Source organism: Monodon monoceros, unplaced genomic scaffold (assembly GCF_005190385.1).
Source record: "Monodon monoceros isolate NGI ecotype Baffin Bay Population unplaced genomic scaffold, NGI_Narwhal_1 Super_Scaffold_8, whole genome shotgun sequence".
Lineage (NCBI taxonomy): Eukaryota > Metazoa > Chordata > Mammalia > Artiodactyla > Monodontidae > Monodon > Monodon monoceros.
Window position 1 is genome coordinate 11,717,885 of NW_021703785.1, and position 27,449 is coordinate 11,745,333.

The following is a 27,449-nucleotide window of genomic DNA, read 5'->3' on the forward strand; positions in this document are numbered from 1 at the left end:
ACCCTCCTCCTGCTTTTCTCTAGAAGGCCCATTGCAAGAACCAACCTGAGCTGTTGTGTGGACGATACTCATTGCTTTGTCTGGTCTTTGGGAGACAGTGGTAAGGCTACATTATCTGAAGTCGAAGTAGGCGGAGCGTCGTATGGTCCTGCTAGATCCTCAAGAAGACAGAGCAAAGAAACAGGCTTCGAATATTGCCAACAGGCTGGTCCTGTAGAACTTTGCAAAAGCGCCTTCCTGGCAGGTCCTTTTATTTCACAGCAGAGTGGCCGTCTCCCCACTCTGGTGATGAAACACGGCAACATGTAGAGTCTGGTGATGAAACGTGGCTTGTTTGTCCATGATGGTCCCAGCAGGAAACCGATGGCATTCTCAAAATAGGGGTGTTTATTCACAGAAAGACATTTAGACGGGTGGGGGGCAGGGCACCATGAGTGATGGTGCAGGTACCCGGAGTATCGGCCTTACTGTTACCACCTGTAGGAAGTGGTACAAAACCGGGATGGAAACCTGGAAGGAGAGTCGTGAGGAGAGAGAGAGGGCTGACCTCGGAGGCACAGTGGCTGACACTTGAGGGTTCAGCCATCTGAGGTGGCCTGGGCAAAGCCTCAGGGAGAGGAACACCCTGACCCTCTGACCACCTGCCACGGCTCCCCATTGGCCAAACTCTATGGGGATTGGGAAGACATGGGGACACCGATGAAGCCCACCAGGTCAGCCTCACCAACAGAAGGAGGCTAGAGGGGCAGATGGAACTGCTAAGTGGCAGAGACAAGATCTGAACACGGTACTTGATGACCGATGTGGCTGGTTCTTTGGAATATGTATTCATTCAACAAACATTTAATTTCCACTCTGAAAAGCACCGTGTGAGGGGCTGAGGATTCTGATGTGGTAGCATCTCCCACTGAAGGACCCATTGAGCCCTGGTCTGGGGCTTCCCATGTGGAACTCTTACAGTCATCCTAGAAGGTGGGTGGCGTTATCTTCATCTGATAGGCAGGCTGTCCACAGGGGAGGCTGTGGGCTTGCCCAGGGTCACGGGGGGTCAGGACTGAGATCCCATTACCCATCTGACCCCATGCCCGCATTCTTCACATGTTGCCCCTGAGAGCAGCCCCTTCCCACAAGGAAGCCTAACTGGGGAGAAAACCAGTCTGTTAGTGATGAAGAATCTCCTTCCAGAGTTTTAATATTTCCCACCTTAGGACAAGGACTAAAATAGCATCACTGCTCTTAAATGATGAGGCAAGAATTGGAGACTGTCTGGTGTGGGGTGTGAGGCCATGCTGAGCTGGGGAAGTGCGGATACCCACAGCCCAGCATGAGTGGCTTCAGGAAGGAAGACCCTGGCCCACGAGATGAAGGGGCCCTGGAGGGCCACGCGGCCCAGGCCCAGAAGGGAGCCCCTCAGGCAGAGCTGCAGTTTGTTTCTTGTGGGATGGGGCCCTGGACTTGCACATGATAAAAACACAAGGTGGCAGGTCCGAGAGGAAAGGCCCAGAACGGGGAAGGTGCAAGAGCTGGCGCTGGGGGCCGTGGTGGAGACGCCAGCGTGCCGTCTGGCTTCTGTGTCCGGCTCCCTCCCCCGCCCCGCCCCCGCCCCTGGGACACAGGCACAGGCGGGTCTCTCTGGTGCTCGGGGACAGGGCAGGGATAAAACTTACGTAGATCGGTCAGGCAACTCGGCCTCACAGTCTGCGTGTGATTCTCCGAGTGTGGTTCCTGGACCAGCAGCACCGACATCCCCTTGGAACTTGTTAGAAATGCAAGCTCGAGGGACCACGCCAGGCCTACAGGGACAGCAGCTCTGGGCGTGGGGGCCAGAAGCCTGCTCCCCCCCAGCCCTGGGGATGCCTCTGAGGCAGCCTCCGGTCTGAGAACCATTGCTGTGGTGTCACGGATCCAGAGCCCCGCGGGGGACTCGAAGGTCGTCAGTGCGGCCGGAGGAGGGGCCGCGGGGAGCGGTGGGCGCTGGGACAGCCTGTGACAGACCCTGATTGGCACGGGCCAGGCTGTCGGTATCGGCAGTGGCGCAGGTGAGACTACAGGCCGCTCCGGCTGGAACTCAGCGGAGACAGAAAAGCAGGGGCTGGAACAGAGGGGATCAAGGGGACAGCTAGGACTTCGAAGGCGGTCAGCAGCACCCAGTTTTTACCAACTCACTTGGATTCTCACCCATTTTCTTCCTGTTCTAATTCACTTTTCTGACGCAAAGACACCGGGGACGTGGGGAGGTCAGAGGAGGCTTCGCGAAGGGAAGGGGCACGTTAAAAGGAGGCTTCCCGGCAGAGGGTTCGCTGTCTCGTTGAGGACTTTAGGTGGGTGCGCGGGGCGTGTCCCGGGAGCCTCGTGTGCCGGGGCTGGGCGGGAGGAAGGGCGGCCCGGGGAACAGGACGGGCGTGGGACCTCACTGTGTAGCAGGCACTCTTAAGCGTTTTCTGTTTAACCCCCATCCAAACCCTCTGACCTTGTGAGATGGTGAAGTTTGGATTCTATCCCGTGGGCATTGGGCAGCCTTTTTAAGGAGGAAGTGGTTTCGGCAGATTTTCGGAGCCTCTGGCTCTCCATCCTGACCACACACGAGAGTTGCCCGAGCAGGTGATTGAAAGAAAATGCAGCCACCAGCCCAGCCCGACTCGGAGAAGCGGCCCAGGCCTGGGACTGGGATGGTGGACAGGGCCGGAGGGTCTGGACAACACACCCGACGGCCTGACCAACACGGAGGGTCTGAGCTTAACTCAGCCGAAAGCATTTTAAGTACTTGACTTTAACGGTGGCATTTTGTTTTCTTTCAGGAATGTTCTTACGGCAGGTGAGTATTTCTGCTTCTCCACGTAGCTTCATGATGTAAACTTTACAACCTGTTTTGCCCGTAAATGTTCACAGCTGTGCTTCATTCGCTTAACAAATGCACCTCATGCATCTCACACCAATGAGGGGATCCTCCTGAGTTCCTGTGTGACATTTCTTCTCTTTAGGAAATGCTCTGTACAGTCATACCTCGTTTTATTGTGCTTCCCAGAGACTGTGTTTCTGTACAGATTGAAGGTTTGTGGCAACCCTGTGTTGTCAGATGATGGTTAGCATTTTTCAGCAACAAAGCATTCGTAACTTAAGGGATGTACCTTATTTTTTTAGGCATAAGGCTATTGCACACTTAACAGACCACAGTATAGTGTAAACGTAACTTTCATATGCACTGGGAAACCCAAAACTTTGTATGACTTGTTTTATTGCAATTATTGCTTTATTGCAATGGTCTGGAACCAAACCCACAATATCTCTGAGGTCTGCCTGTCTAGCTTTTCTCAGACTAACAGTAAAACTATAAAACAAGAAAATCTTCATTTCATTGTTGTCTCTATGTAGAGTGTAAGGGAATGAAACTTTTTAATTCTTGATTCCACCTCTGGAGTGCCTCTGATAAGTTACTAAACACGCATCCGCTACTTTCCATGCCGTTAGCCCTCACTGGCGAATATGGACCAGTGAGGAGCTTGTTTCAAACGCAGACTGTTTCTCTTTGTCAGAGCTGCTTTGGTTATCCCGTGAGCATCTTCTTCATCGTGATCAATGAGTTCTGTGAAAGATTTTCCTACTATGGAATGAGAGGTAACTCTTCAACACTCTCCCCACCCACCCCCCCGTCAGTGAAGAGCTTGAGTTACTGTAGCCACTGCTAACTTTGTTGCCCTCTCGTCCTCCACCACCCTCGGCAAAAAGCGATCCTGATTCTGTACTTTCAAAGTTTCCTCCGCTGGAACGACAATCTGAGCACCGCCATCTATCACACGTTTGTGGCTCTGTGCTACCTGACGCCCATTCTCGGAGCTCTCATTGCCGACTCCTGGCTGGGGAAGTTCAAGTGAGTCGTGGCAGGCTTCTTGTTAACGAGCAAGCCAACAAGTAATGATAAGCTTTGGGGTTTCGGAGGGTGGGCTAGGGGAACGAAGAATCAGGGAACGTAAAACTCTTAGGAGAGAGTCCAAGGCCCTGTTTCTACTCATCCTCATATTGTCAGAATTCAGCACAGTGCCTGGCATTCGGCAGGGTGAATGCAAGTAGCATCGGTAGGATTTTTTTCCTCCTCTAAACACTTATAACATCTTTGTCGCATCTTGAAATAGGAGGGATAGCGTCTGTTGTTAATAACGCGTGAGAAATTAAGGGCTGGGAGAACAAAAAAGCTCCCTCAAAACAACCCAGCTGCTGAAAGGCTCAAACTGCTGGACCACAAGCACGGGGTGCTCAACCAGTCCTGCAGGAAGAGCTCCAAGAGTGCGCTCGATGCAGGGGCAGGGGGCGGGTCATTGGGACATTTCCTTGGACTTAACACAGAAGGAAGTAAAGGCTCTTCCAGGTCAAATGCATGACACGGGCAGAGGCAGGAATATTCACTATCTCAAAATTACTCAATATAATTCAAAAATAACCAGTGGACCACTCCTGCCCGAATATTGTTACCAGGTGCAAGATAAATATCTCTGACTATTTAAAGATACAGGTCATCATTTCAGTAGCTAGGTAACAACAGACACTGAGTCTTTCAAATAGTTGAAAGAAAGAACAGATCTTCTGCCTCCCCAGGCTCCCGCAGCCAAAACTTCGCTCAGTGCTTACATGCTGAGGAACAAATTCTTCAGCAGGCTCTGCCTTGCAAAGGTTTATCAGGTAATTGTCCCAGTTTGAGAAACAAGGAGAATCGTGACTGGGCTTTTGAAAGTTGGAAGCAGAGGCCTTTTCACACTGGCATAGGAAGTGTATGGCTCTTGTACAATTAACTTGGATTCTCTTGACCTCTTTTAACACAGGACAATTGTGTCGCTGTCCATTGTCTACACCATTGGACAAGTAGTCGTTGCAGTGAGCTCAATTAATGACCTCATGGACTTCAACCACGATGGAAACCCTGACAATATCTCTGTGCACGTGTGAGTTGATTTTAACTGCGGCCCTACCCCATCATCTCACTAGTTGCTTGTTTGGTGCTGTAATTAAAAACAAAATTTTTTTATTGAAGTGTAGTTGATTTACACTGTGTTAGTTTCTGATGTGCAGCAAAGTGACTCAGTTATACATTTATACTTTTTCATATTCTTTTCCATTATGGTTTATTACAAGATATTGAATATAGTTCTCTGTGCTGTACAGTAGGACCTTGTTGTTTATCTTTTTTTTTCTTTTTTTGCGGTACACGGGCCTCTCACTGCTGTGGCCTCTCCGGTTGCGGAGCACAGGCTCCGGACACGCAGCCCCAACGGCCATGGCTCACGGGCCCAGCTGCTCCGCGGCATATGGGGTCTTCCCGGACCGGGGCACAAACCCACGTCCCCTGCATTGGCAGGCAGACTCTCAACCACTGCGCCACCAGGGAAGCCCTGTTTATCTATTTTATGTATAGTAGTTGGTATCTGCTGATCCCAAACTCCTAATTTATCCCTCCCCCCTTTGGTGCTCTAATTTTTAATCATTTTCCTTGAACCTTCACCATAAGTGTAAGGAAAGCTTTCCTCCCTCATCAGTGTAGAGAAAGGTGTTGAATTGACTCAGAGTTGGGTCCTCAGTACGTCACCATCCTAACAGTTGTCTGGAGTCATTGCTCACTTGAAGGCTTGGTGTCTTGGGTGCATCTCCCATGAGGCGTGGTCAGTGCATGGGATGTTTGTATTAGTCTCCATCTTCCCTAGAGGGACATGAACTCCCACAGACCTTGATCCTCAATTGCCCCAGGTTTCCTCAAGACTCTGTACCTTTGATTTGATGTCTTGTACCACATTTCTGCTCATTTTTCGGTAATTCAGTTTCATAAATATTTTTTCTAGCCCTATGTTCTGCTTTCTTGATGAACAGTGCTATTGACAACTGCTCCTCTGTGAGATGAATTTCCCTTCATGGCAGTCTGGCCTAGCATACAAGTTGTAAAGATTTATTTCGTTTTCTGTTCTTTGGTTTCGATTCCTCGATCTATGAGTAAACCATCTAATGGGTTGGGAAAGTATTGTTGAAATTCAAATTAGTATCTGCAGTATCTGTGTTTCTGGTTTGTTAGTCAGTCAGATTGCCACCCAGGCTAGGTCCCTGGATGTGAACCCGTGGTGCCCCCAGGGAGCTGTGTAGGTGGAGGGGAGTGGGTATAAGCAGGGTATAGTCCACAGCTCAGATTACCAGGATCTGAGTCCCACAGAGGAGCTGTAGGACCCAGGCCAACTTATCTCCTCCACACCTCAGTTTTCTAATCAACAATATCAGTTAAGAGCATGGAGTTTGGAGCCAGGCCGTATGGGTTCAAGTTCTGCCTGTGCCTCTGACTAGTATTGATCTTCAGCAAGATTCTTAACCTCTGTGCCCAGTTGTCCTTATTTGTAATAGTACCTGCCTGTGCGTTAATCCAGGTAGAACACCTAGAGCACTGCCTGGCAAGCAGTAGGTGCTCAAGAAAGCTTAGTGACTTATTTTATTTCACGGGGTTAGTATTGAAAGCTGCCTACAGTCCTCTCGAGAGTGCGCGGTATGTAATATCCAATCGGCCGTGTTTTTGTTGGCCTTTAAAATGCTCAGAGTAACACCGCCAAACGCAAGTTGTTTAAGAGGCAAGCAAGATGAAAGAGGTGCTTCTGCCAGCAGTCTAGGAAGATGGGCATGATTTTTTAAAGAATTCTTTCTATGTGCAGTATCTTCCTTGACTTTATCTGTTTCATAAAATATTTTTTTAGCATTTTAAAACAATATTAGCAATCAAGAAGATATGGAATAAACACTTATAAAACCTGAAATTTGTAGTAACCTATTGTAAATCTAACAAAATGAGGGTTGGTGAATTCTGTGAGTGCTTTTCTTCAATTCAGGACATAAAACACAGATAACTTGGAAAACACAAAAGTAAATTTTAAAAATTTAAGTTTAGGGCTTCGCTGGTGGCACAGTGGTTGAGTCCGCCTGCCGATGCAGGGGACATGGGTTCATGCCCCGGTCCGGGAAGATCCCACATGCCGCGGAGCGGCTGGGTCCATGAGCCATGGTCGCTGAGCCTGCGTGTCCAGAGCCTGTGCTCCACACAGGAGAGGCCACAACAGTGAGAGGCCCGTGTACCGCAAAAAAACAAACAAACAAACAAAAAACCAACTCTTTAATCCCTTTTATTATTATAAATAATCTCTTTTTTATTATAAAAAGTTATAGTAATAAACATTTTGCTCTGCTTTTTTCAGTCTTCTGTACTTTGTGAACAAGTTAAGATCCTACTACATAACCTGCTATTCTGCTTTGCAATTAAATCATGTTTTCTAATGTCTTTTAATGACTATTATTAGTCTGTTATGACTGTACCAGAGACAATGCTTAAAATTTCACTACCCATTCTTTTGCTAAAAATCATAAGGCTACAGAAGAACTCCATACCTAAATCTTTGTTCCGAATTCAAGCCACTTCTTTAAATTTTCTAGATGGTAAATTATTAGATAAAAGTATGAATTTGAAGACCCTTGAGTTCAAGTTTCATTCAACTGTCAAGACTGCATTTCTTGAATTATCTTCTAATACAGGTTGAATCCCTTCTCTGTGTGCCTGGTCCTCTTAGGGAAATTAGGGGAAAGAGAGACCAATGATTTTAAGGATCTCACATTTCAGCAATACCCATCTCTTTCCCTAGGGCACTGTCCATGGTTGGCCTGGCCCTGATAGCTCTGGGTACTGGAGGGATAAAGCCTTGTGTGTCTGCATTTGGTGGAGATCAGTTTGAAAAGGGCCAGGTGAGAGCATGCGTCTCCACAGAAACCATGTAAGTGATTATAAACACCGAGGAATCAAATTCCATGGTCAAAGTGTATTCTCCATTGGAGGCTGTTCAAGTACACATGAAAGTAAGACACTGACCAAAGCTAAGTTCAAAGTCAAGTCAGATCATCGGCTACAGTTGATCCGTTACTGTATAGCCAAAATCACCCTACCTTATCCTTTTTTATTACAGGAAAAACAAAGAAACAGATTTTTTTCCATCTTTTATTTGGCCATTAATGCTGGAAGTTTGCTGTCTACTATCATCACTCCCATGCTCAGAGGTAAAAAATATCTGAAGTGGACCTTGGTTTTTCTTTTTTTAATTGCGAAGAGAAGTCAGGTGAAAAGGTTGAGTCCTTGTTGGTTTGTCCTGTCCCGCAACTCTCCCATGATGCCTCAGCTGTCACATACATCCTAGAGGATACAGTGAAATCTGGAATGCCAGCTACTTTTCTTTCAAGATTTAACTGCTAATCTTATTTGAATCCCTTAGCCCAGTGACCCCTGAAGAAGTTAAACCGTCCTTAGCATAGCAATCGATTTTTCTAACTTATTATTAATGCAAAGTCCTTACTCATGGTAAGAGATAAGACAAGAGAGGCTGTTTGGAAACCACAGTGGGTGGGCCATAGTTGACATTTTTGCCTTCAAGCTTTGCTCCCCAATGACGTTCAGCGAGCCAGGAAGAATTTAGCAGGCAAGGTTTTATTCTTTGCTTTCCCATCATCTCAGATATTTCTAAAAGAACTGCCCCCAAGGAAGAGAATGGGGCAGCATCTGTCATCAGCTCACAGTTTTGTGATTGTCAGCACTCCATTGAGGGTTTATGAATTTCCCATATGGAAGGGAATATTTGGGGACAATGGTGTCCACACCTCGAGTCAGAATAAACTATGAAAGAAGATAATTTATGGAGTTTATGTATTTCTGCCTGTAGTAGCACTTTGAAGATGACACTTAAACCCCATTCCAACTTGCTTTGTATGAAAATTTACTAGCTTTTATTCTTACATTATGTTTTCTCACCCCCTAACCTCCCCCGCCTCCAGGTTCTACTAGAATATGTGCTGTGCATGTTTGAATTAGAAAATGTGTAATAGGATAATTTTTAAGGGAAAATCATGGCTCTCATACAGATATAACGTCAGCATGACAGAGATTTTATGTAACCTATTAGTTAATGAGGGAACTGGAAAGCTGCTACAATCAGTTCAAATAAGGATTTGACTAACAGAGATTTATGTTCTTTACTGGATGGGGGGATTATTTTGCATTGCTGTGAATAGGAATCATTTGTACAGTAACGAACAGGAAACATTTGTATGACTATAGTTTTCTGCCTAGTTAACTTCTTTCTCTGCAGAACTGTGAAACAGTTGGTCAAAAACAAAGACAAACCCCTTTAGGATCCGATGATTCCTGGAGGCTCCAGAACTCCATTGAAAGGATTTCCAGTAATTTCTGTTGCCCCTTCCAGAGTCTTAATTTTTTCCCTACCAACCCTAGGATTTCAGAGCTAAAGTAGATCTTCAGACAGGAGTTAGGAGACTATGGCCCACAGGCCAAATCCAGAGATCTGGACAAGACCATCCATGTGTGTATTGTCTATGGCTGCTTTCACCTACAAAGGCAGGGCTGAGTAGTTAGGACAGGTCCACAGCCTAAAAGATTTATTATCTGGCTGTTCACAAAAAAGTCTATTGACCCCTACCCTGGGTCATCTAATTGTTTTATAATTGGCATGAATTCAGGGACATATAATCCTGATTTTCCAGGGCCCTTTGATTTTACTTTCTGAGTCCCACTTTCTTCATATTATTGTGTCTAGGTCATTTTCGTCTCTCCCAGTAAGTAAGTCCACAGAACATAAGGATTCCCACTGATTTTGGCTTAGCTGGTATCAGACATCTATTTAGTGGCTAAGGTTAGAACCCGCCTCCATCTCCTGCTCTTTCTACTGCAAAGCCGTTTGCTCAGCCTTGTAGTAGACATCGGTCTACTGCAATGACCGTCTACTTGCAATGACATCAGTAAGGCAAATGGATAAGTCTAGAACATTAAGTGAAAACAATATGTAAGAACCAGTTAGGGATTTACAAAACCGGGAAATAGATGAGTATTACCATTGCCATAATGAATTTTAATCTTGTCATTTCTCCCCAGTTCAAGAATGTGGAATTCACAGTAAAAAAGCTTGTTACCCATTGGCGTTTGGGGTTCCTGCTGCCCTTATGGCTGTATCTCTGAGTAAGTAGAAATCAGTTGAATTAATACAGTCCTGTGATCAGGTCAGGCCTTCATATTAATTGTTGTGACCAGTTTTTAAAAGTTCACGTAACAAATTGTAATAGTAAGTAATACAAAGAATTGCCATCCCATGTTAAACATACTCTGAGAATTCAAAGAAAGTAGAGTTGGCGTATTGTTTCAGAGAAAGTAGGATCAAAAAAGAGTCCAGAGGAAAGGGGATCAACTGAGTTGGACATTTAAAGGTTTGAAACTATTTAGGCAGATTAAGAAGAAGGTGATAGAATCTGCTAGACTAGGTGAAACCATGGCTGAAAGCTTTTGTTCTTATCAACATGTGCGCATCTACAACTTGCCTGAAGACATGGCAACCTGGTCCAATTGTCACTTAAATATTTCCAGTGAACATCTAGTTTTCCATAATGTATCATCTCTAAATGTTTCTACAAGACTGTCTTCCCTCTGGGAGGAATATATGTGTATAGTCATTTGCACATAGGTTCTTGGCATTGGCTTTTTAGGAGGTCTGAAGAGTTTTCTACAAGGAATAGTCCAGTTTAAAAGATGGTAGGTGTCTTCATTTCCTTGGGCTGCCATGACAAAATGTCACAGACTGAGTAGCTTAAACAACAGAAATGTATTAATTGTCTTCCAGTTCTGGAGGCTGGAAGTCCAAGATCAATATGTCAGCAGGGCCATGCTCCCTCTGGAGGCCCTAGGGAAGAATCTCTTCCAGGCTTCCCTGCTACCTCTAATAGTTCCCTGGCTTGTGGCAGTATAACTTCAGTCGGTCCACAGCCTTCCCCCTGCGCGTGCATCTGTGTCCAAGTGTCCCCTTTTGATAAGGACACCAGTCATTTTGGAGTAGGACCCACCCTAATGACTTCTCCTTAACTTCATCACCTGCAAGGATTGGATTTCCAAATGAGGTAACATTCTGAGGTCCCGGGGACAGGGACTTCAGCATCTTTTGAGGGGAGCACAGTTCAAGCTACAACAGAAGCAAAAGAAGGAAACAGAACCCAATAACCATCTCAAGCCTTCATAGCATCTCCTCCCTCTCAGATGAGGTAGCAGTCAGCACTATCACGTTCTCTGATTTTTTTTTTTACCAGTTTTTAATAGTATTGAGTATGCCCTTTTTCATCTCTTTTGCTTATGTTGTAGTAATTTAGCTTTATCCTTACACTTAGGCGAAAGCTCAGGATTCGCCCCCTTTTTAGCATCCGTTTTCTTCTGTAATTGTTTAAATATTGCCACTCTCCCCTAGAAGGCTTATATATGCCTTCTCTCCTTCAATTCTGGGTAAAGAGATAGGTTTTCAAAAACGATTGTTTTATGCCAGATGCTGTGTTAAATTGGCATCAGGTAAATTCTCTTTTCGTCCCTATGAGTCATCCTTACATCAAAGATTATGCTTTTTCTTATAATGGATTTGAGAAGAGGCCAAATCCTATGCCTTACCATCCTCTCTAGAAGTTCCTATCGGCAACAATTCTATGCGTGAACAAGTTCATTAGTTAATCAGAAGCTTAAAGATTAAAATATTGGTTGACAAAAAGAGGTAAACTCAAATGGAATACTCAACTGGGTATTCCATGTCTGGATTGAGGGAAATTAGCATTGGGTGAGAATACAAGTAAACTCCTCTTCCTTTAACTGTAAAGAACATCTACAATCCAGGCACACACTTGGAGATATGCTTGAGAGTTGGCACCTGTCAAAACTTCATGTCTTCTTAAATTGGGGAAAACAAGTAGAAGTCAAGCAATTCGTCGATGTTTTAAAATTATTGAATTGTGATATTGGATAATCAGAAATCCCAGCATAGAGACTGTGGTTTTCAGAGTCTCTTGCAGAAAGGCTTTTTTTTTCCCCCTAAATTATTTTCACAGTATTATACATTTTCTAAGAAGGTCCATGGAAGAATGGCCTCATTGAAAAAGAACTTTTTAACTTTTCGTAAAACTGTAACTGCACATGCAATTAATGGTAACTGTTTCTGTACCATGACCACAGAATAAATTCTGCCATATGTGATTAAGTAGAAGTTTCAACAGATTAGTTCCTATTTTTGTCTGAAGATTTAAAAAAAAGAAGAAACTTTCTCTTGCTATTGCAGCCAGAAAATTAAAGCTGTGTTCTATGTATTTGTAGAATAATGCATTAATCTGCTTTGTGAAAGCATTTATCCCTGTAAAGAGGGATAGAACTTGTGCTCAAATAGCTCTACCGAGTGTCTGCAAGCTGCCCCAAGCTCTGGGAAGGAGATAGTATTAGGCTTCAATGTTCGTATATGAGAACACAGTATAATATTACTCAGAAGCTGCTGTGATCATTAGAATCAAAAGCACTCTGGAAACCAGGAGAGAGGGAGGTAAACCAACACTAATGAGTAATCCCGGTATCTCCAAAACAAGGTTGTAACTCAAATAAAAACACATATTCTAGTTCACAGATAGTTCTGTCAAACTCCCTGTTGACTTATCTTCTTTTGCCCTCCCCAGTTGTATTTGTCATTGGCAGTGGAATGTACAAGAAGGTCCAGCCCCAGGGTAATGTCATGGCTAAAGTCGCCAGGTGTGTTGGGGTAAGTATTTCAGTAGTCTTCTCTCTCAATCACATTTAGTCACCCCAGAGCCTTCTACCTCCTTTAAATTAAAATTCAATGAACCTTTGACTTTCCTTTAGACATTTTATTCTTTTTTGATAAATTGAAGTTTCTTATAAAACTCACCAAATGGAAAAGGACACAAACAGAACTCAAAAAGGGAGGGATGGAAATGGCTATTGAACTTATAAAATAAGATCCGTGGTGATAGAAAAGCAAATCAAAGGGACTCTTTACCTCTTAAAATGATAGACAACATCTGATGTTTGTCAGGGAGCAGTGAAACAAAAATGGAGAGGTCTGGTTTCATAGTGTATATCCAGAGTCTGAAGTGTGGAAAGTGTCAGTAATCCTACGTGCAGGAACTAAGGCCAAGAAAATAACTTTTAAAAATGAACACAGCTTCACATGAAAAGTTTATCAATGTATGTAATACTTAGGAAAAAATTTACGACAAAGATTGAAGTCCAGCAAGTTGCTGAAAATAGAACAGTGTTTAACTTAATAGTGCATCTATGTCATACTACGCAGACATCAGAAGTCTCGTTTCCAAGACTATTTCACCAAATAGGAACGTGCGGAATATGGTTTCTTCCATGTGCATCTACACGGTATGTGTCCACACAGGCACATTTTAAGGCAGGAAATCAGTATTGAGTGTGGGAATTTTTAAATAATGGAGTCAAATAACTTTATTCTCAAATGTGCTACCCATTTTTTTCTTTTAAGGAATATCTACATAGTATAATCAGGGAGTAATGTGTCACTCATTTTTTTTAAGTGTGGGTAATCTTTTGGATGTAAAGGCAGCCTTAAGATAATTTTAGTCACTTACTTTCCCCTTTTCCTGGTGTTATTGTGTTAAACTATACGTGTATACTTTATCAAAGTCAAAAATTCTCCCGCCTCGCTGCTATTCCCTTTTCCTCCTATACTTTCCTCTAACATTGGAACTATTCCCACCACAAAGCTTTTTCCAGTCTAACAGGAATGATCCAATTCCAGTGATCTCTAAGTTCTTTCTTCCCAAGCAACTGATGACTTAGCCCCAACACCAAAAGAACAATTTCAAGCTATTTAGTCATGAAAATGATATTGTTATTTCCCAGCATCCTAAGTCACCTCGTAGCTTTGAGTTATTGCTTTTAAGTCACAAAGTCACATGCATATCCCCAGCTGGCATCACCATCGCCTTCTCCTGCTGTTACATCACTGTGAATGCACTTTGCTTTACTAAAGGCATCTTACAAACAAGGAATCTTGGAAGCCTCTAATTTTGTAATGGGTGGTGGTAGGTAGGTATGTTTTTTGGATCAGTGTTACCATGTTTTAAAGTATGTTCAACTATAATCTTTATTTTCTTCTACTTCTGTTTCTATGTAGTGAGTTCTCCCTCTCCTTCGTGTGACTGTAATACATTATAATAGGCCTTCACCATCCAGTATGGTAGCCACTAGCCACGTGTGGCTATCGAACACTTGAAATGTGGCAAGTGCAACTGGGGAACAGAATTTTAAATTGGATTTCACTTAAATTAATTTAAACTATGTAATTTCTTATACACATATTTCTATGTAGTGGGTTCTCTTAAATTTCAAAACCAGTACTCAATTCAGTTATTGGACAGCTTTTAAATATGTTTGAAACAACTTAGGTGTGTAAGTCTAGTTTTTCAAGCATAAATTTTAGACAGTGTAAATACAGATCAAACATTTCTGGTAAAAATTAGCATCCAAATTGAAATGTGGCATAAGCGTGAAGTATACCCTAGATTTTGAAGACTTGGTATGAAAAGAGAATGTAAATTTTTTCATTAATTTTTTAACATTGAGTACATGTTAAGACCATATTTGGGGTTTGTTGGGTTAAATAAAATATATTTAAAATGAATTTCACCTGTTTCCCTTTTACTTGTTAACATGGCTACCAGAAAACTCAAATGGCAAATGTGTCATGTGTTGTATTTCTACTGAACGCTCCTCTCTAGAGAATCCGGAGAGTAAAGTAGTAAGTAACAGCGTGATTTCGTTTACCCCGGCTCAAACGCTCTCAGTTAGTGAGAGGTTTGAAATAAATGCATGTCATGCCTTTAGCATCATCATTATACTAACATCTACAATTTTATATTTTGCTTCTCTTGTAAGTCTTCCATTAAAGGGAGTTTCATTGAAATGTGTTGCACTGATAAAGGAATCAGTTCTGTTTTGAAACTTGATTGTTCTTCCTTCCTTCAGTTTGCCATCAAAAATAGGGTTAGGCATCGGAGTAAGAAATTTCCCAAGAGGGAGCATTGGCTGGACTGGGCTAACGAGAAATACGACGTAAGTGATGATTACTGCCTCAACAACCCCAGTGATCGTAATGCGTATTATTAAATAGGCTACATGGACAGAATTATCAGTCGTATCTTCATAAACTTTATTAGCATTTTAAATAAGACTCTGTGTGAGAGTGCTTATTTATATTGAAAAGACCTTGAGAAACAATGGATATAATTTATCTGGAAACAATATTACCTCTTCATAGTTATTCATGTGGAATAATCCGCCATTAGTTATATGTCATTATGACCACATAACTTTAGTTTGAATATCGAAGGGTTAAGTGATGGTGGTGGGATTTACATTTAGTGAATTTACACTTAAAATTGAATAATTTACCTCCTAAAGATGTTTTCACTCTTATTTTCAACACCTTAGGAATTTGGGGTTTTCTAAAGAAACCTGTGATAGGGTTCTTGGAACAATTACTCATCTCCCAGCTTGTCTCTAGATGCAAATATGTCTACGCTGAAAATAGCATTGGCTGAGAGCTCTGGCACAGGTCATGTCTGATTTGTCCCCGCGCTCACTCCAACTGCAGGAGCAGCTCATCTCTCAAATTAAGATGGTTACAAGAGTGATGTTCCTGTATATTCCTCTCCCCATGTTCTGGGCCTTGTTTGATCAGCAGGTAATATGAAACTGTGTTTCTGTACATCTTCATTAACAAAACATTCTTTGGGCATTACCGCATGGCAAGCTGTACCTACTTAGTATTTAGCTCCTGAAAATGTTCTTTTCCAGTTCCTTTTTTACATTTCATTTATTTGGTAACTGTTCGATCACCTAGGGTTTCTTTCTTTCTTTCCCTTTTTTTTTAAAAAATTATCTAGAGGGTTCTATCCACATTTCTGTGACAAAACAATGAAGAAAAGTAGGCGGGGTCGAGTAGAGGAGCCTTGGGAAAGACAAGTATCCAGGACTCCTGCCAGCCAAATTGAGAATTCAGAGCTTTTCTCCTGATACAGCATGTAAAAGCTGTACTGTCTTTTATGGGATACACAGAATATTTAGACTGAGAGGGACTTGATATCTTCCACGCTGAAATGGGATTCTTGGGCTAGAAGCACCATCCAGAAATGTGAAATGCCTGCTAAAGTCATTCTAATCAGAGCAGGAGCTAGAACACATCATTGACTTGTCACCCTGCTCTTTCTCCCACAGCTGGAAGATGCGTGCCTAGGAATTTTTCTAAATAGGGTTAGAAAACCCAATGCATGATGCTCAGTAGCCAAAGTGATAAGCTATCCTTTCTTTTAGAAACCGGGGTTTAAGAAGAAATTTACACACGTGTATGGTTTTATTGTACAGGAGGGATTATTAAAAGGGTAAACCATCTCTTGGAAAAAACTGAGAATAGACATTAATCTCCTTATTTGTAAGTATGAAATTTAGACCAACATCTTAAGAACAAGTTTTGCATGTTGGGCGGGAACTGGTTATTAGAATCAGGCTTGCGCTAGAAATGCACTGAACACCTTTTATCTGTGTGACTTGGCGTAATCCCTTAACCCTTCTGAAAGGGTAATAACCCAGGACAAGACTGTGAGGATCAAAAGAGAGAATGTATAGTAAGTAATCAGTGACTGGCTTGTATTAAAAACTCAGCCGGTGGCATATTTCCTGACTTTCGATGATGTTCTCCTAGTAGAGATGATAGATTATGTTGAAAAATTCACATATCCAGTTCTCCATGGAATATATAACATATACTTGTACAGTCCTGCATCATCTTTTACTACAAAATAGGTTGAATATAAGTAGGCTGCCCAGGTTTAAATCCATCACTCTCTTGATGGAATTACATTTTAGGACAACCTAGGCTGTCAACGATAGGCTTTTTTTTTTTTTTTTTTCACATTTGCGTTATATCACCATTTTACTTCTTAAAATTTACTTTAATGACAATGATACTCCCTTCTTGTTTTTTGTTTGTTTTTTTGTGTTTTAACATAACAGTAGGCTCTTAACAGTAATAATGTTCCTGAAACTGTGATCCCAGCAAACATAAAATAGCCTCAGGGTGTGAAGATGCTTTCACCTTGCAGGTGACGTCAGCTTCGCAGCAAACCTCAGAAATGCATTTCTGTCTCTATGAAGGAGGGCTTATCTCAAAGTGGTACTCTGTAGGCTCTCCGTGAGTGGTTGGAGTACTATTTGTTGTTAACTGCACAGCAGAAATGCAAGTTGTTTCTTCTTACCTACAATCACAGTGGAACTGGGAGAGGAGCCTGATACTGAAAAACATCTTTAAACCCCATAGCAATTCAGACCTCATTCCTGATTTGGAAAAGACTCCACACTGACTTATAAAATGCTTAAAACCCGCATTCCCAGATGACGCAGTAAACTTAACTTGTTTTTAAGGGCTCCAGGTGGACGCTGCAGGCAACAACTATGAATGGGAAAATTGTAAGTCTGGGACTTGGAGCTATTTTACGGCCCCTGGTCCCTATTCCTTTGCTTTAGCCCCTTTGCCCCCTTTTTGCTTCTCTCTCATAACATTCCAACCCCCCAACTGATCCTCTGTGCGAACTTATCAATGAGATTTTCTCCCTCTTTTTAGGGAATTATTGAAATTCAGCCAGATCAGATGCAGGTGAGAGAAAATATTTAAGTCGCTTCCAGAGCTCAGAGCCACCGCTGAGGCAGTAACAGCTCCTCTCCACTTCCTCTGCAGACCGTGAACGCCATCCTGATCATTATCCTGGTTCCCATCATGGATGCTGTGGTGTATCCTCTGATCGCAAAATGTGGCTTCAATTTCACGTAGGTGACCCTCGGGTCGGGGTTCGGACTCCATGTGTCCCAGGGCTTTGCAAATGGGCTGCGCTCCCTCAGCTCCCAGAGCCTCAGCAGAAAGAATGTCTGGCTCCTCTCCCATGACGCCACCTACGTGAGGGAGTTTTCAAAGAAATATTTTCGAATCAGATGTCTGTGTGCTGACGTTTCTGAAAATTTGCCCTTAAAATAAAAGTGCTATTAATGGCACCCTGAAAAAGCCTCTCATTAAGGCTCCCTTGTATGTGTAGATGATAGAAATAGTAACTGTGGTCCAAAGTAGTTTCTAGAATTTAAATGTCCAGATGCAGATGAGAAGCTGTAACATTTATCCTCCTTAGTCCTGGTCATGAATAAGAGACAGAGAGACGCTTGGAATCCACATGTTTTGGAGGGGAGTTGGTTTTGTCTGGGGGAGGCGGGCGGGAGAGGAGCGCTTCCCTTGTGGGTTTACCGTCAGCTTGCTCGCCTGCGGCTGGCTGAGAGCCACCCTTCTGCTTGTCCCGCCAGCTCCTTGAAGAAGATGACGGTTGGGATGTTCCTGGCTTCCATGGCTTTTGTGGCAGCTGCAATTGTGCAGGTGGAAATCGAGGTGAGCTGCTTTCTGATTCTCCAGTGGCCTTTCTTGGTGGGTCTGGTGGAGCGTCCTTCTCCAGGACTGGGAGGATGAGGGAGGCCAGGGATTTGCTGATAAACTAAGTCCTGGGGCTGTGGACGATGCGCTGCAGGGCAAAACAGTCCCTTTCAGTCAGCGTGCCCTGTGGGTTCTTGTCATTGCAAAGGACGCAGCCAGGAATAGGGCCAAAAGGGTGCACTCAATTAGGAGAAAACTTAGATGGCAGTTACACAGGGGCTTCCGTTTATAATACAGTTTTTATAAGGGGAGGGAAGTTTGTGGAACTTGTTCTTTTGCTATTTAAACTCCTAGGAGATCTGGTTAAAAGAGGTTCGTCACTCACAAAGTCCTTCAAAAATGTGTAAATTGTAGTGGGAAATTGTTCATGGGAAGATGCCTTTTGTATCCTAACATTCCTGATGATGGTTAGTTCCCAAGCTAATCCACACGTCTGTTGGACTCAAAATGGGACTGAACTAGATTCCTAATGCTGTTCGTCTGAGAGCAGCTCTCAGAAACAGGGTGTTAGGTAGTATGTAAGATGAGAAGTAAAATCTCTCTCTCTCTCTCATTCTCTCTGTCTCTCTCTCTCCCCCCTCCCCTCCCCTCCTTTTCCCACCCCTGCACCCCCATGTCTCTCTTTTTCTCTGTCTCTTTCTCTGTTTCTGTCTCTGTCCCTCTCCCTCCCTCCCTCCCTTCTCTCTCTTTAAATTTTTAAGCGTGGTAACATATGTATAACATAAAATTTGCCGTCTTAACCATTTCTACGTGTACAGCTTGGTAGCACTAGGTACATCTGTATTGTTGTGACCTCAATCTCTAGAACACTTCTCATCTTGCAAAACTGAAACCTTGTACCCATTAAACAACAACTCCTCATTCTACGTCCCCCCAGTCCCCCAGCCATGACCATTCTATTTCGTCTCATTGAATTTGACTGTTCTCTGTACCTCATATAAGGGGAGCCATACAGTATTTGTCCTTTTGTGTCTGACTTATTTCACTGAGCACGGTGTCATCAAGTTTCATCCATGTTGTAGCACATGTCAGAATTTCCTTCCTTTTTCAGGCAGAATAATAGTCTTTCATACGGATATAGCACATTTTGTTGATCCATTTATCTGTGGATGGACATTTGGGTCATTCCACCTGTTGGCTGTGGTCAGTAATGCTGCCTTGAGCTTGGATGTGCTCACTTTCTCTGGGACATCACTAGCTTTATGCTAGTGGGAAATGAATTGTGGGGCTAAAATAGACGTGGATTACTTCAGTGACACTGGGATCTGAGAGAAAAGGCAGAAACCCTGAGCAGGGTGAGAGGCAGGGGGCTCCCAAGCATTGTGAGGGGATATTCAGAGCACTATGTCCAGGGCTGAGGTCTGAGCTTCTACAGTTACGAGGGAGAGCAGACCTCAGGTGCTACAACAAGATCAACCTTCATTTAGGCGACGGTTACTCTGACCCCTCAGGTATCAGGCTTCATACCCTGGCATCCTTTGACCAGGTCTGACCTGGAGGTGGCTAGGTAGGACCGAGAGCAGCCTCTTGCTGACTGCTTCCATGTTCTGTCTGAGCATCACTTTCTATGGGCGCCATGAAGTGCAGGATTGGAGGCCTCCTGGGCTTCGTGGTGGGTACGTTGTGTGCCTCAGCCAGTCCACCTTCCTCGGCCAGAGGGAAAGTGACTCCAGTGCCACGGTTAAGGTCATCTTTGGTATGCACTGAAGACCTCACTGCCAATTCTCTTTTATTTTGCTCAGAAAACTCTTCCCGTCTTCCCCAAAGGAAATGAAGTCCAAATTAAAGTATTGAATATAGGAAATGATAGCATGAATATATATTTTCCTGGAACGACAGTGACACTTGACCAGATGTCTCAAGTAAGTAGAAGGAAATGCAACTTTCTTTTTCCTCTTCTGACCTGAGTTATCACAATAGGATTTGGAGAAGCCGATCTTCTTTGTTCCTGTGTAAATCGAAAGATGAGCCCAGAAGTGAAATGTCTTCATCTCTGATCTCATTTTGGCTTCACTCTGGACCAGTGTGCTCTTTAATGTGTCTGTGAATCACCTGGGGAGCTTGTTAAAATGCAGATTTGTGACCAGTGGGTCTGAAATGCTGCATTTTTACAAGCTGTCGGGTGACACTGCTGCTGCCGGTACATGGAACCACACTTTAAATAGCAAGGTTCTGGGTCAGCGGTTCTCCACCAGAGCTATCAAAATAGCCCCCACAGGGAACACTTGGAAATCTCTGGAGACATTTCTAATGGTCACAACTGGGAGTGTGCTTTTGGCGTCTCCTATGTAGAAGCCAGAGATGCTGACATGCAGCCCCCTCAACAAAGAATTATCTGCCCCAAATGCCAACAGTGCTGAGACTGGAAAACCCTACTGTGGATGGATGGTCATTGGTCTCGATGAGAGCTTCTCAACCTTAAGTCTGGAGAGCTTTGACAATTCTGACGCCTGCAGCCCAACTCCAGAAATTTTGATTTAACTGGTCACATTCCTGGTCAGCCACCATTGAGAACCACTCCCTTAGATCTTGCCGAACTAATAATCGTGAAGGAGGAAAGAATGTTTGACTCCCGGTGCTTGGGAAAGCCCAGTATTGATTTTCACCCAGGTTGTTGCTTTTCCTCAATGCTGTTCTTTGCCCAATGGTAGAAATAATTTCCATAGCATTTATCTTCCTAAAATGAAAGTAAAATGCTGGATGAAAATCATAATTCTTGTGGTAATGCTAAACAACTTCAGGATAGAGTCCACAGGGGTGGGCTAGGGCGGGGGCTGAGACAAACCAATGCCAGCCCCCATCAAGGCATTTTTGGATGTGTATGAACATGACCTGGGAATGCCAATAATATGCATGACAGTGTTAGTGCAGAATAAGGCTCTGGTATTAACTGTGATTCCTTTCCCCCCATTATAGACAAGTGAATTTATGACTTTCAGTGCAGACAAACTGACAAGTATAAACATTTCTTCTACTGGATCACTACTCACTCCAGTAACAGACTTTGAGCAGGGCCATCGCCATACCCTTCTAGTCTGGGCCCCAAACAATTACCAAGTGGTAAGTAGCTGGACACCTGCAGCTGACTCTTGACTGTGCTATTGGAGACACGGCCTTTTAGTGGTGTGACTTTTTTTCCTCCCCATGTAGTATTGTATTAGATAATCCTCAATTCTTCCTTTTTCAAGGACACAGTCATTTGACTTCCAGTAAAGGTTTGACTGGTGGATGAGAAGGGTTAATAGTAATTTTACAAATTTTAAAAAGACCTTCTGGGCATGGTATTGCGTATGTGCACACAGGTCACACAGAGTACCTGTGTGGATTCTCAGAGACTTTTTGAGATAAAGTTTCAAATATATCTTTAATGGCATTCATTTAAAAAATTTGCACTGAGTAATTGGGAAATTAGAGCCGTCTCTAAAAAAATAGAGTGAATACATCAGGTAAAAGCAATAGAAATGCATAAAAATGATTTCATAACAAAATATAGGTATCTGGATATTCCATTCAGCATATAAAGAAGCTATGAAGGTGTAGTTGACCTAATGAAGGAGTTGTGCGTATTCTGTAAGGTGAATTTAAGTGAGCTTGTACAGAACTGTGATATGGAGTTAAGACTTCTTGGTAATGTGTTTAATTAGGGAACTGTTGAGTGGCTTGCCCTAAATTCTTGGAGAGCAGTGTTCTGTGGAACCACTAGAAAGCAAGCATGAAAAGTTGTAGAGGCTCATCTTAACTTTAGGTGAACCAGGGCTGAAGAATGGAGCCCAGCAAGTGTAACCATGGTGCCCTTAGCTCCTAAGATAAATGCCAATATCACTCTCTTTCTGAACTTATTCTGATGAGTTAGATTTGAAAATGTTTTCTTTCTCAGGTAAAGGATGGCCTTAACCAGAAGCCAGAAAATGGAAAAAATGGAATCAGGTATGTGTATTTCTTTAAAACTTAAGTTATATCAGCTTCTTACATAACTAATGTATACCCACAGTAAAATTCAACTATAACAAGGATATAAAATGAGAGTATGTGGTTTACCCCAAGAATGTAAGGCTGGTTCAATGTTTTTTTAAAAAATTAATTAATTTATTTATTTATTAAATTTATTTATTTTTGGCTGCACTGGGTCTTTGTTGCTGCGCGTGGGCTTTCTCTAGTTGCGGCGAGCGGGGGCTACTCTACGTTGCGGTACGTGGGCTTCTCATTGCGGTGGCTTCTCTTGTTGCGGAGCACCAGCTCTAGGCACGTGGGCTTCAGTAGTTGTGGCACGTGGGCTCAGTAGTTGTGGCTCACGGGCTCTAGAGCGCAGGCTCAGTAGTTGTGGCTCACGGGCTTAGTTGCTCCGCGGCACATGGGATCTTCCCGGACCAGGGCTCGAACCCGTGTCCCCTGCATTGGCAGGCGGATTCTTAACCATTGCGCCACCAAGGAAGCCCTGGTTCAATGTTTTTTAAATCATAAATAAAATCCATCATCTTAATAAACTAAAGAGGAAAAGCCACATCATCATATCAGTTGATGCAGAAAAAGCATTCGATGAAATTCAGCATCCATTCATTTAACAGCTCTCAGCAAACTAGGGACTGAAGGGAACTTCCTTACTCTGAAAATGTACATCTAAAAAAGTCCAAGCTAACATTGTACTTAAAGGCAAAAGTCTAAATGCTCTCCCCTAAGATCAGGAACCAGGTTAGATTGTCCACTCCACTCCTATTCACAATCCTTCTGGATGCTAGTGCCATGAGGCAAGAAAAATAAGTAAAAGCATCTAGACTGGAAAGGAAGAAATGAAACTATCCCAACTCACAGAAGACAGGATTGCATAAACAAGTCCCAAGGCCGCTACAGAAAAAGCCCATAGAATCAGTGAGTCTAGGAAGGTTACAGGATACAAGGCCAACAACAAAACGAACATATTTCTATATACTAGCAATAAATGATTGGAAACTGAAAATTTTAAACTATACCTTTTACCATAGCTCAAAAAAAAGTGATGAAATACTAATTATAAATCTTATAAGACATATACAGGATTTGAGAGCTGAAACTACAAAAGGCTGATGAGAAATCAATGAAGACCTAAATAAATGGAGAGATATGTTGGTTTCATTGGTTAGAAAACTTAATATAGAAAAGATGTCAATCCTCCCCAAATTGATCTATAGGTTTAGTGCATTTCCTATCTCAATTGTAGCATTGGTTTTTTGGTTTATGATTTTTCCAGTTTTATTGAGGTATAATTGACAAAATCATATATATTTAAAGTATACAACGTGATGATTTGATACATGTATACACTGTAAAATATTTACCACAATCAAGTTAATTAACATATTTATCACCTCAAAGTTACCCTTTTTATATTATGAGAATTTTAAGATCCAATCTCTTAGCAAATTTCAAGTATACAATATAGTATTAATTAGTCACCATGCTGTACTTTATTTAGATCCTTAGAACTTATTCATCTTAAAACTGAAAGTCTCCCCTCACCATTCCCTCCTTCCTTGGCAACTACCACTCTATTCTCTGTTTCTATGGATTCAACTTTTTCTTTTTCGGTTCCCCATATAAGTGACATCATACAGTATTTGTCTTTCTCTGTCTAGCAGATTTCACTTAGCATAATTGGTCAGTGTAATGATCCAGAAATAGACCCACCCAAGTACAGTCAACTGACTTTTGACAAAAGTACAAAGACAATTCAATGGGCTAATAAGTTTAGTCTTTTAAAAAAATGGTTTTGAAACATTTGGACACTCATATGTAAAAAGTGAATTTGTCCTAAACTTCACATTTTATACAAAATTATATAACAAATCTTATACATCATGTAGGAAAATTAACTCAAAATTGATTACAGACCTACATGTAAAATGTACTATTAAATTTTTATAGGGAAACAAAATCTTTGTGACTTAAGTTCTTAGATATGACACCAAAAGCATAATCCATAAAAGAAAAAAAATTAATTTTCTCAAAACTAAAAACATCTGTTCTATAAATCTCACTGTTAAGAGAATGAAAAGGTAAGCTACAAGCAGGGAGAAAATATTTACAAATCACATACATATCTGACAAAGAATTTGTACCCAGAATATATAAAGTACTCTCAAAACTCAATAATAAAATAATCCAGTTAAAAAATAGAGCAGAAGATTTTAACAGACATTTCACCAAAGAAGATACACAAGTAAGCACATGAAAAAATGTTCAACATCATTGGTTATTGAGGAAATATAAATTAAAAGCACAGTGAGTTTTCATGACACACCTATTGGCTGGCTATAATTTTTTAAACTGACAATATCAAGTGCTGGTGAGGATACAGAGCAACTAGACCTCCCATGCATTGATAATGGAAGTGCAAAATGGTACAGCCATTCTGACAAACGGTTTGGCAATTTGTTATCAAATTAAATAGATACTTACCATATGAGCCAGCCATCTCACTCCTAGATATTTATCCTAGAGAAATGCAAGTTTATGCTCACATAAAACCTATACTCAAATGTTTATAGAAGCTCTGTTTATAATCACCAAAGATTGGAAGTCACCCAAATATCCTTCAGTGGGTGATGGATAAACAGACATCAGACTTTATTGCATCCATACAATGGAATATTACTCAAGAAAAAAAAGGAACGAACTACTGATTCATGCAACAATATAAAAGAAATTCAAGTGCATTATGCCATCAAAGAAGCCAATCTCAAAAAGTTATACATACTATATAATTCCACTTATATGACATTCTGGAAGTGGCAAAAAACCCCCTAAGAATGAAGAACAGATTAGGGGTTGACATGGGTAGGAGTGGAGGAAAGGTTTAACTACGCGGTAGCATGAGGGAGATTTGGGGGCAATGGAACTGGTCTGTATCCTGATTGTGATGATGTTTATATAAATCTAGACATGTGTTAAAACTCATAGAACTATATAGCAAAAAAGCCAGTTTACTATAAATACACTTTTTTAATAAGAATAAATTGGGGAAAAATGAGAGTAGGTCTCCTATTTGCCTTAACCCTTACTGCAATTCCCATTTCTTTGTGGCTACAACCGAATTTCTGATTTTAGCTTTTACTAGCTACCACTAGAACACATTAATAGAGAAATAAGTATATTATTACGGTGGTATCTACTAATTTAATGATATAAAGAAATTAATGTACTCTTCATCTCTCTTTACTGCCCATGTTTCACATTGTTAATACTTAACATTTATTTTTCCGTGTATTTCATGTGCTAGGTGGAGTCTAAAAAATAGATCAATACACAGGATTTACAATTTGACTGTATAAATATTAGTTGTAGTGTAATAAGAGTGATCAGTCTGAAAGAGAAGAGAATGTAACTTTATAAACTTGAAAGTGTATCCTCATAGGGAAATGTTCTGAATGTCAAGATTCATTGACATTCCATGAATTGTTAGGTGGTACTGCATCTTGATTGCCTTAATTTAACCAAGGCTTTCTCGCCTAGCTTTTGTTTTTTCCTGTAACTTACTTGACCTCTCATTGACAAAAGCATAAGCCTTTATCCCCAAGGTGAGCGGATCCAGGGCTCCATGTCTCTGGAAACCTTCAACATGCTCTTTGATCTCACTGGAACCTTTGCTCTGTAACCTTGTGATGCCACTATCCTCATAGAATTTTCATCGTACACCCATGTTTCTGCCTTTCTTTCTTGGATCTCGTGTCATCTTTCTGGGACACCTTTCTTGTTTTGCTGTGGGATATGCTCAGTTATCTTGTCAAGAGAAGCTGTGAGGTAAATTGCAAGCCCTTGCATGCCTGAAAATGCCTTTTTCTATTCGTACACTTCATCATAAGGTTGGATGCTATTTTCTCCCAGAACCTTAGAGGGTTTTTTTTCTACTGGCACCTAGTACCTAGTTGTGCAGACAAAAAAAAAAAACCCAACAAAAAGCGTCTGCCAGTCTTTGTAGTTGATTTCATTTTCTTCTCCCCACGCTTTTGTTATCTCCTTTCTCCTTGGTGTTCTCACAGTTCTCTGCAGTGAAAGTAAGTCTGGATGTGATTTTATTCATCTTGCCTGCACTAGGCCCTTTGAATGTTTGGTTCCTTCCCTCGTTTTCTTTGTTCCCTTCTGTATTCGTTTGCTAGGGCTGCCATAAGAAAGTGCCACAGACTGGGAGGCTTAAACAAAAAGAAAATGACTTCCTCACCGTTCTGGAGGCTGGACGTCTGAGGTCAAGGTGTCGGCAGGGCTGGTTTCCTCTGAGGTCTTTCTCCTTGGCTTGTAGATGCCGTCTTCTCCCTCTGTCTTCACATGGTCATCCCTCTGTGTGTGCTTGTGTCTTAATCTCCTCTTCTTATAAGGACACCAGTCATCTTGGATTAAGGCCCACCCTAATGACCTCATTTTACCTCTTTAAAGACCTTGTCTCCAAATACAGTCCCATTCCAAGATATTGGGGGGTTAGGACTTAAGCATATGAATTAGGAAGTGGGGAACACAATTCAGCCCCTAATACCTGTTCCAGCTTCTGGATTGTTGTTCTGTCCCTCACACACGCACATACACACAACTGCCTTAGCAGACCTGGAAGGAAGTACACTAATAACGGTCACCTGGCCCTTTCCTGACCTTTGTATTTGATTCTGAGCTGGCAGCACCTCTGGGATTTCCTTTGTGCCTCAGAGTGTTGTTTTGTGCCTCAGAATCCATTGCTTTGATTTTGTCAAAAATGTCTCCCGGGCTTCCCTGGTGGCGCAGTGGTTGAGAGTCCGCCTGCCGATGCAGGGGACGCGGGTTCGTGCCCCGGTCCGGGAAGATCCCACGTGCCGCGGAGCGGCTGGGCCCGTGAGCCATGGCCGCTGAGCCTGTGCGTCCGGAGCCTGTGCTCCGCAACGGGAGAGGCCACAACAGTGAGAGGCCCGCGTACCGAAAAAAAAAAATGTCTCCTAACTTTAGAAACTTTGGACAATTTAGATTGTGGTATCCTTTCTTGTTCTGGTGCTGTTAAAGCTTCGTTCTTCTCCTCCTCTTCCTCTCCTCCCCATCTTCCTTCCCCTCCCCCTCTTCCTTCCCCTCCCCCTCTTCCTTCCC

At 42.4% G+C, this 27,449-nt stretch overlaps 1 protein-coding gene across 1 annotated transcript in view; it reads left to right on the forward strand.

Moving 5' to 3' along the window:
- The first annotated feature begins 1,324 nt into the window (after window positions 1-1,324).
- Window positions 1,325-27,449, forward strand: part of SLC15A1 (solute carrier family 15 member 1) — a 35,845-nt gene continuing 9,720 nt past the window's right edge. Inside the window, exons 1-18 of the mRNA XM_029210547.1 lie at window positions 1,325-1,425; window positions 1,735-1,967; window positions 3,469-3,615; window positions 3,727-3,868; window positions 4,815-4,934; window positions 7,653-7,752; window positions 7,971-8,061; window positions 9,944-10,027; window positions 12,535-12,617; window positions 14,873-14,959; window positions 15,501-15,590; window positions 17,327-17,371; window positions 17,526-17,558; window positions 17,640-17,728; window positions 18,251-18,332; window positions 20,117-20,236; window positions 21,291-21,434; window positions 22,252-22,301. Coding sequence (XP_029066380.1) covers window positions 1,325-1,425; window positions 1,735-1,967; window positions 3,469-3,615; window positions 3,727-3,868; window positions 4,815-4,934; window positions 7,653-7,752; window positions 7,971-8,061; window positions 9,944-10,027; window positions 12,535-12,617; window positions 14,873-14,959; window positions 15,501-15,590; window positions 17,327-17,371; window positions 17,526-17,558; window positions 17,640-17,728; window positions 18,251-18,332; window positions 20,117-20,236; window positions 21,291-21,434; window positions 22,252-22,301 — 1,841 coding nt within the window. The remainder of the gene's footprint in view (window positions 1,426-1,734; window positions 1,968-3,468; window positions 3,616-3,726; window positions 3,869-4,814; window positions 4,935-7,652; window positions 7,753-7,970; window positions 8,062-9,943; window positions 10,028-12,534; window positions 12,618-14,872; window positions 14,960-15,500; window positions 15,591-17,326; window positions 17,372-17,525; window positions 17,559-17,639; window positions 17,729-18,250; window positions 18,333-20,116; window positions 20,237-21,290; window positions 21,435-22,251; window positions 22,302-27,449) is intronic.